At 43.8% G+C, this 10,046-nt stretch overlaps 1 protein-coding gene across 1 annotated transcript in view; it reads left to right on the top strand.

Annotated features, from left to right (window-relative positions):
• The first annotated feature begins 3,319 nt into the window (after nucleotides 1-3,319).
• The window catches only part of LOC124805689 (venom carboxylesterase-6-like), a 33,920-nt gene continuing 27,193 nt past the window's right edge, over nucleotides 3,320-10,046 (top strand). The window contains exons 1-2 of the mRNA XM_047266258.1: nucleotides 3,320-3,388; nucleotides 6,519-6,653. Of these exons, the coding sequence (XP_047122214.1) occupies nucleotides 3,320-3,388; nucleotides 6,519-6,653 (204 nt within the window). The remainder of the gene's footprint in view (nucleotides 3,389-6,518; nucleotides 6,654-10,046) is intronic.

The following is a 10,046-nucleotide window of genomic DNA, read 5'->3' as shown; positions in this document are numbered from 1 at the left end:
TCCAGAAACAGTCACGTAACGTTCCTAGCAAAAGTTCCATCTGATCACAATGTTTAATCGACACCAATGAATATGATAAGCCACAGTGATTGTTGGCAACTGGATAATGTAGCTATACTCTTCATTTCCTCTTCATTCAGACATGCAGGCCTTAGATAAGCGAGAGGATGTTGAAAACATTCTAGAAACGGCAGAAGCACACGGGCTTCCAGGGGAAGGTAGGCCGCCACATTTGGAGCCATTTTGCAGAAGGATGCCCGAGGGAGGCGCAGGTGAGTAACCAACAGGCCAGACAGCTCTGTATATTGCCGTTTTGTGGTGCCCAAAGCATCATGGATGAAAATAGATAGGATCTCCTGTGGGGCAATCCCCCTGCAGCCAAACATTTTACAGCCCAGGATAGTGGAAAGTGGAGGGCCGTTTTTATCAAAATGCACTACTGTGCAAAAAAGTAGAAAGCTGAGTTTTACCCGTAAAGCACCAGATGCCAGAGATAAACATCTCGAAAATGGAATGGTGACCCGCAGTGTTTGGGTCTTTAGAGGCGTGAGACACCGTTGGATGTGATGACTCCACAAAAATGCAATGTTTTTGCGATATGAGAATCACAGGGATTGGCGAACTTAAGTAAACATGTTAGACTGAGAGGCTCTACTGTGCCAATGAGGATCACAGAGAGAGAGAGAGAGAGACGGAGAGCAAGACGACTTTTTTCTGTGCAAAATGGTGGAATACGCGTTACTGGTTAATCAAATAGAGAACAGCCCTGGGAAGGGGACTAGCGTTGGCAGTTGGCACTCCGATTATCCGAAGCCCAATCAATCGAAATACAGTAAGAGATGCAAACTGCAGCAGTGCGAGATTTCCTTACAGAAAACGTTCGATCAGTAATCACTCCATCTTAGACTCCACCGGGAGCCTTTGATGGCCTTCTGCCACCAGAGCTGATGTATCTAGGGACTTGGAGAAACCTTGGGCTGATTTGCACTTCACCATTAATGAGGGTCGTTGGTGAACCAATGACTGATTCAGCGGCTACTTCAGTCTCTACCTACAACACTGTGGTTAAATCAAGCCACATCCGCGAGACAATACGTACAGCTATTAGTCATTTCATAACATTTTCATTACCTCAGGCTTCACTTTGAAGACTTGTATTTTCATTCAATGAACAGTCTGCTTTCAACTCCAACCACAGATGTGACATATTCCTTCCTGTAGCGCTATTTGTCTTTTAGTTAACATCACAACAATTGTTGTGCACTGTCTAGTTCCAATTAATTCACCAGTGATTCAGCAGCCACTTCAATCTCTACCTACAACACTATGGTAAAATCAAGCCACAACTGCGAGACGATGCGTGCAGCAATTAGTCATTTCATAAATTTTTTTTTACCTCAGGATTCACTTTGAAGACTTGTATTTCCATTCAATGAACAGTCTGCTTTCAACTCCAACCACAGATGTGGTGTATTTCTTCCTATAGCGTTATTTGTCTTTCAATTAACATCACAACAATTTCTGTGCACTGTCTAATTGCAATTAATTCACTTTTGTAATTATTAGAATCCTCCCCTATCCCTTTTGTCAGATATTCCAAGGTCTTATACGAATACTGCCCCTGCTGGTCGACTGTTTATCCATAACTTTACCAGAATAAAATAAAATAATTTTGATTCATGTCTCATTTAGTTGTTTGTAGGATTCCTAATTTATTATTTTGGAGGGTGATTAACGTTTTTCAGATGCAGGGTCCACTTTCACATTCTTACATAAATTAACAACCGCAAGCAGTGTCAACCAGCAGAAGCAAACCATATTGCACAACTCCTCTCTTACAAACTCTACATCTGGAGCTAAATGAGCATCTCTGTGACGCTTTCATGCTTACTAAACGAACCTACGACGTCTTCGGATTCGATCCATATCCTCTAGCGATCCTATCTTGTAAGCTTCTCCTGTTGATGAGTAGTACTGAAGAATTGGTAGAACACGGGTTTTGTTAGCTACCCCCTTCGTAGGTGGACTATACTTCCTGAGGATTTTACCAATGAATCTATCAGTCATCTCTCTTTTCTACAAATAGTTTTATGTTGGCGTTCCATTTTAAATCACTTGTAAAGCATGTGCCCAGATTTTAATGGATGTGACTGAGTCCAGTGATTGTTTGGAAATCCTGTGACCGTATAATAATGGGTCTTTCTTGCTATTTATGCAGAATTCATTACGATTCTTTATGTTGATGGTCAGCTGATAATCTCTACACCAAATGTCAAACCTCTGCAGGTATTCTTCATTTTGCTAAATTTTTCTAGCGTTGCCCTATCGTTACAGGCAACAGCGTCATCACGAAACAGCTTCATCGAGCTTCCGACTTTATCCAGTTGGGAATTTATATATACACTGTGAGCAGTAATGGTCCTATAACATCCTCTTTGGACCCCATCAATGTTAACATATTGCGAGAGGTAAAAATTGCGGAGACCAATACATTGATTACAGTCAATAGGTCATAATGGATGTAGGTTGTGGTAGTTATGTAGAGATGAAGAGGTTTACACAGGCTAGACTAGCGTGGAGAGCTGCATCAAAAGAGTCTTCAGACTGAAGAACACAAAAATAAAACAACATAAGCATCAGTTATCACAAAAAATCAGTAAGAAATTCTCTCTTGTGGTTAATAAAGTATATAAGCATCTGCAAAAATAGACTAGTTGTGAAGCACTACATGTTGTGGAGTTAAAGAGCAATCTTCATGAAGTGGAGAATTTTTTTGCTGTAAATATTTAATTGATTAGATTAATAGATCTTGCATTTTAGTCTGTGATCTAGCCACACAATTTAGTTACAGATATTAGTCGCATCTCCTCAAACAGAAGTGAAACAGGCTACTTCCAAATACACAAATAAACTTTTCACAGGGTAAATATTCATCGGTAATTACACCTTAGCAACCAGGCAATCAGTGGCTCTCTGAGATTATCCTCACTTCGTTCCAAAGATAAACAATATCTGCTCATCAACAGACGTGACAAGCCCCAAACATACTGCAAGGTACTTGAGATTTCGATCAACATTCATGGCTGGAGCTGAGAGAGACTACGTTATCACAACATCTGCTGTTGGCAACGGATATCAGTGATTATTTCAAACATCAATTTGCAGCGATAATATTTCCTTATCTCTTTCCACCGTACTAGGTACTTATACATATAAAAGCTTGTGATGCGGCCTGTAGCAGCATAACAGGAATACGTCTGTTCATTAAAATATCTCGACTGCACACAGTAAGACGACAAAGTTGATATTCCCAGTGAAGATGGCAGTTTGTGTTCAAGCAGTCTTTGCTGCGATGGTGCTCGTGACAGCCCATCTAACATTATGTACGGTAAGTAAGTATTTTATGTAAACGCCCAGATTTATGTAGTATCTCCAGCTCCCTTCCATTAGAAGATAGTCCTTCATTGATTAAAGATTCAGCAATGAATACTTACGAGAGGTTAAAAATATTTGTTGTCCGTAGAGCCCACGTCTTGGCGTGCCAAGGTAGTCCGTGCAATTGCAATGAACACTGTGTCCAGGTGGCACATTGGTTAACGCAGCTGCTTAGTAAATGGGAGATCTTGGGTCGAGTCCCGATCTGGCACACATTTTCACTTGTCGTTGCTGATTCCGCATAAAGTCCCGATTCAATTGACATCAATAGTCCCTTCCCTTTCCTTTCTTTCTCTTCCCTCCACCTTCTATTTACATAATATGAATCACAGCTGTGGATTCCACGTGGTGTCTGTTCTTTTGGACATGACGGATTCGCCTCGATGGGCAATGAATCCACCACTTTCATCGCACGTGCATAATTACGTCCGACCTCCTGTGGGAATAAAGTAGCAAGTATGGATGACATGGACAGGTACTGTGGATAGGTGGTGCTAGGTAGGAATGTGGAGCGCCCAAGGAGCATGCAAATATAGTCCACGCAGTTGCAGTAAACACTGTGTCTGGGTGGCGCAGGGGTTAATGCAGTTGCCAGGTAAGCGGGAGGTCCCGGGTTCGAATCCCGGTCCTGCGTGCATTTTCACACATCGCCGCTGATTTGGCACAAAGTTCCGATGCAGCTGACATCAACAATCGATTCTCTTTTCTTTCATTTCTCCCTTTTCCACCTTCAGTTTACGTAATAGCCCCACTTGAAGTATCAAATGTAAAGTGCAGTCTGATGAAAACGAGACTGATGAAATAAAAGTAGGTACGTTGTTTATTGTTCCAAAAGTAATTGCCGTAACTGTCAACATATTTATCCCACTGTGGGACAAAACGTTCAATTTCTTCAATGCGATTACCTACTGATCCATGATTATACACACTGTGTATGCTTCATCCGAAGCAAAAAGACAGCCATGAATGTCTTTCTTCATTGCTAAAGAGATGCGAAAATGGGATGAAGAGAAATTGGGACAATATGGAGGATGGGCAACGGCTACCCAACGAAATCTCTAAAGCGTAGTCGAAACAACCTTTGCAACCCTTGGGTGGAGAACTGTCTCTGGCTGATCACTAGAATTAAGAGGATGAGTCGGTTACTCTGCAACAACTAAAATGTCCTGTATGGAAGCTTGGGCCGGAGTCCAAACACAACTTTAAAACCTTTTGTCATATATTGACGACGTAATGAGTTGTACACTGTTACTTTTAAGGCTGCTTGGAGCCAAGATAGGAAATCAAAGACACAATGCAGAGAGTGGGCAAAAGCGATAGCGTTTATGTTACCAGAGCTATGGGCAGTTCTCTCGAGGAAAAAGTTTCACTTCAGAGAATTACACCTAGGCGCTGGTACAGGTGTCACAGAAGAAATAGAGGCAGCAAGCTTGATACTTGCCCCTGAGAACTGCAACATCAGTGGGTTTACACAGGTTAGAGTGCTACTGCAGCCGTTGCCACTCATAAAAGGACTGAGGGCGGGCACAAGTGACGTAAAACACTGTTGTTGCTGCCCATAATGGAGCTGGCAGTGACGTTTAGCTTTCAGCTGAACGCTGTTGCTACCAAAATTGCAGTTGTTTAATGTAAAGTCAAGAAGTATCCCTACCTACCGAGTAGGAGAAGGGGAGGAAGCTAAATGTGATTGGAGAGATGCACCCTGGAGGTGTAGAGTGAGTCGTGAGATTGGCTGAAGCTTGTTAAGTGCAAGTGGATCGGTGGGTCGACTATAGGATGGGAGAAATATTGCGCCGACATGATTCTTTAAAGGAAATGTTTTTGGGTTCAGATCGAGGTCTCAATCAGATCGCTGGGGCGCTGACTCCTTGTCGCTTATGGTCAGCCTCGTTAAGCTCCAACATGTCTGTTTCTCTCACTTGGACTGCTGCTCCCAAATTTGTACTAAACATGCTGCTAGTGTTCTCTACTTTTGGTAGCCTCAACCCTGAGGTTTCAGACACTGACTTCTGTTGTGCAACCAGCTGCCCTCTTTGCTTATTCTAATGTGGTAGTTAGTCTGATTGCTAATAACCAGTGTTAATGAGGATCCCGGATTCCATGAGTCGACATCCTGTCAAGTTCCAAATCCTCGCCTCTCGTAGATGTCATGTGACACTGTTTGCGGATGATCGAAGCCATCACCCTGCCTTCACTGGGAATTTGTCTTCCTGCATTTGCTCCTCACCGCTCAGAAATTGCAGACTGACCTCAAACCCCCCGTCTCCACCTATCCTTCGTCGGGACACGACTCTTGGCCAAACATGTCGTCAGCTAAAATAGAGGACAGATTCCATCCGAAATTCGCTTCCACCTTCTCATCACAATAACGAAACGCACTCAGTTAAAATGTGGAGTGCAGTGATTTGAACACAGTAGGGATCACAGACTGGGTGATCCTTTCGCCGGAGTAAGAAGCCATGCAGTAGGGGAGAGTGTTCCATTTGGAGGCGGATCAGAGTCATTTCATCCAGCCTGAGTGAATGGCTTGAGGAACGCCGTGGTCAGTTAGCTAGATTTGGAGCAGATGAGAACCTGTTTGCCATGAAGGTGCTTCACCTCCTCCAGTGCCTTTAGAGGCGTATGGAGCTCTGCAGTAAATACAATATATAACGAGGAAAGTGAATCCTCAATACGCGGTCGGGGAACACTAGTGAAGAGCTAATGAAAAGTCCTTGTTTGGAACCATCAGAGAACACAACTGTAAACCTGTGATACCTATCTACATAGATGAAAAAAAACGCTACACCAAAAAATAATTAATGTAGGGTAATAACTTTCGGAAGCATGTTTGTCTCTGTAACATATTTCAGAGTTTAACATTGCAGGATCACAGGTTAATGTAAGCGCGAGGTAAGCCAATGCGAATTTGAAACACTGTTACACTAATAGCCGATTTAACCTCCAGAATGTTGAACGCAATCATGGAAAAGTGCATACATCGTGTTGTACAGGTTGTCGAAAGTAGGACTATACCACCACAGATCACGTGGTGTATGGTCACTCCTGCCCAGAACTTACACTTCCTTACGGACGTTTTGCAGGCGCAGGACGTGTACGTGACGGTGCAGCAGGGCAGGCTGAGAGGCGCCGTGGAGACGAGCGCGCTGGGCCTACCGTACGCCAGCTTCAGGGGCGTGCCCTACGCACAGCCACCCGTCGGGGAACTCCGCTTCCAGGTAAATGATGTCACTTCTTATCCACAGTTATTAGACGCTCCCTGGATCATGCATTTGTACGCACACTTCCAGAGCACATAGACACACCTTCATGGAAGATACATGGGAGATACAAAAACACGCTGCTGTTGCTGTAGACCTCACTCTGGAAACTGCGCAAACTCTCACATCTGTGCACAAGTACTGCAGCATACAGTCACTTGAGCCTGCTCACTATAGTCGAACGTCAGCTTCGCTCTAAAGTTTTTACCAGCCACACCCCTTTCCGTTAAATAATCCCTTTTTACTTGATGCCTGACGATCTATCCTGTCAAACTGTATCTTCTTTTACTCAGTCCTCCTGCTTAGCTGGGTGATAACGTGCTCGCCTCCCATGCAAACGGGCTCGGGTTCGATTTCCGGCCGGGTTGGAGATTTTCTCTGCTCGGGGACTGAGTGTTGTGTTGTCCTCATCATCATTTCAGCCTCATCACCGGCTCACAAGTCGCCCAATGTGGCATCGACTGGAATAAGTCTTCCACTTGGCGGCCGAGCTTCCCCGATGGGGCTTCCAGCCAACGATGCCATACGCTCATTTCATTTCTTTTATTCAAATTGTACCATGCAGACATTACTCCCAGACACAATTCAGTTCCCGTTCCTTGGTTATCAAAGCTACATATTTAATCTTTATCATTCTTCAGTAACGCCACAATTCAACAGTTTCTATAGTTTTCTTGTACTGAATTGTAATAGTGCCTGCCATTTAATGGCCTAGGTAGCAGATACGGCACAATTAAACAGTCCCCAACAACACCGACCCACAAATTAACGCAGAACCGCACTTTATGAGTGACATGTGGGTTATCCTCACTCCAGACATGCGAATTGTGCGTGTTGAAGACTCCATCACGCCCGAACTTTGCTTCATCGGTAAACAACACAGAGGACGGAAATGTAGGATGCATTTCACACTGTTCCAGGTACCACTGCGGAAACTGTGCTCTGGGTGGATAATCAACTGGTTCCAAGTGGTGGACACGTTGTAAGTGAAATGGACGTAACAATTGCTCTCGAAGGACTGTTCTTACACTCGTCTGATTCGTCCCCATGTTACGTGCAATTGCACGAGTGCTGATTGAAGAATCCCGCTCCACATGCTGCAAGACAGCTTCCTCAAATCGCAGCGTTCTTACCGTGCGACGGCGTCCCTGTCCAGGTAATCTGCTAAATGACCCGGTCTCACGCAGACGTTGGCACACAGCAGCAAAGGTCATATGATGCCTGATACGACGATTAGGATATTGTTGTTGATAAACCCGCTGTGCAGCTCGTCCGTTGTGGTGCGTTTCGTAGTACGCACCAACCATATCAGTGTACTCACTCCAGGTGTATCGTTCCATTAGTAAACAGAGACAAAGCACTGGGGGACAGCAGTTGCCTGCAACTGAAGAGCGTAATACGCCCTCTAACAACTGAAGATCGTAATACGGCCTCCACCGGTTCAGATATCCTCATAGGAAAAAATGACATTAGGGAAAAATATTTGTTTTGATATCCCCTACAACCTCCAAGAGTTTGTCGGTTTAAATACTTTTCACTATGTATACGGAAACATTTCTATACGTCTTTCTTGCATTAACAGGCCAGATTTGCACCTGGCGGCCGAATTTGAACTAATTCTTTTCCAGCGTAAACTGATTCTACATTAACTCATTAGCATATATACTAAGATTCGCTGCCGTACCATAATCGAGCGAGGTGGCGCAGTGGTTAGCACACTGGACTCGCATTCGGGAGGACGACGGTTCAATCCCGCGCCCGGCCATCCTGATTTAGGTTTTCCGTGATTTCCCTAAATCGCTCCAGGCAAATCACGGGGTGGTTCCTTTGAAAGGGCACTGCCGACTTCCTTCCCCAATCTGATGAGACCGATGGCCTCGCTGTTTGGCCTCCTCCTCCAAACAACCCAATCCGTACCATAACTACAGCCCACACTGGACCTCTGCCAGTAGCTATAATTAAAACTATCCGGTGCTTAAGAATAACCTGTACAACCTCTTTGCTTCGTTAACCGTCAGCTACTTTCATTGAGGTATAATAAGGGTTATTCTTATGGTGTCACAAATTTGAATTAGACGTTCGCCATGTCAGCTGACACAAACATTAGCTTCTGATGGAAGCGTTTTGATAAAACATGCAAGCCTGCATCATTTGCTGATGTACTAGACATCTTCATTATAGTCTAAAGTCTAAAGGAATCACATTTAATTCGGAAGTGGACTCGACCAAATGATGTTGTCTTTTATCTACACGAAGTCTGTTTGCTGTGTTTACTTTTCTAATAGTGCTTTTATTTCTAAGATTTTACTTTAGATTTCCTATCTATCCAAGTCGGAAAAGCTTTCTGGGAGAACGCTATGAGAAGGAAAGATTGGAAAGCAACCAAACTTATGTTCCGTGCATTTTTCAAAATGGTTCAAATGGCTCTGAGCACTATGCGACTCAACTGCTGAGGTCATAAGTCGCCTAGAACTTAGAACTAATTAAACCCAACTAACCTAAGGACATCACACACATCCATGCCCGAGGCAGGATTCGAACCTGCGACAGTAGCGCGTGCATTTTTGGGAAGAGATCGTAGACCGAACATCAGTTTCGCTAGTCCGAATTTTGAGAAGATTACAAAAACAGCCAAAAACAAAGTCACATTAATTAGGCAAAATGCTTCGTATTACTTTATCAGATACAAATTTGAGATCGGAAAAAATTCTGAAAATTGCTTCCAGGCACTCTTTTATCCATGAAATCACAGTAACACTTTCTATTTAAAACAACTGTTACGTAAAGATGGAAATTAAGACCAAGATGCAATCGTAAAAAGTAGTCTGCTAATGTTTTGGGGTATCTAACATGATGGCGGTGGCTTCACAGCAATGTACAGGGTAAATCTGTAGCGACATCTCTACGTATTATATTTCCATGGTTATTTTACTACCCAATCGCAAGATTCCTCTACTAACTTCAGTGTCATTTGCTAATTACCTCAACGTCACCTGATTTAAGTCTTCTATTCTTCATCACCTTCGTTTTAGTTTTGTTGATGTTCATCCATTGGCCGATACAGAAAAACCTCAAGGAGGGGGCATTAAAAATATCTGGAGCTACCTTTACTTTTACCGTAATAGTGTGGCAGACAGAAACGTATAAAATGCGATGACGCGGACGCGCGTGCTACATAGGAAAGTACAACTACTCGATAATTCGATTCAGCCGAGTGGACTGACGAAGGAACCCAACGAATAGCTGCGGGCTGACTGGCGGGGGCGGCGCGGGTGGCAATGCGGGTGGCTCTCAAGGGCCAAGGGTATCTGCCACTGTGTTCATCTGGTGCCCTCTCTTCAGGCCACTATC

Source organism: Schistocerca piceifrons, chromosome 7 (assembly GCF_021461385.2).
Source record: "Schistocerca piceifrons isolate TAMUIC-IGC-003096 chromosome 7, iqSchPice1.1, whole genome shotgun sequence".
NCBI lineage: Eukaryota > Metazoa > Arthropoda > Insecta > Orthoptera > Acrididae > Schistocerca > Schistocerca piceifrons.
This window is presented reverse-complemented; position numbering and strand designations above follow the sequence as displayed.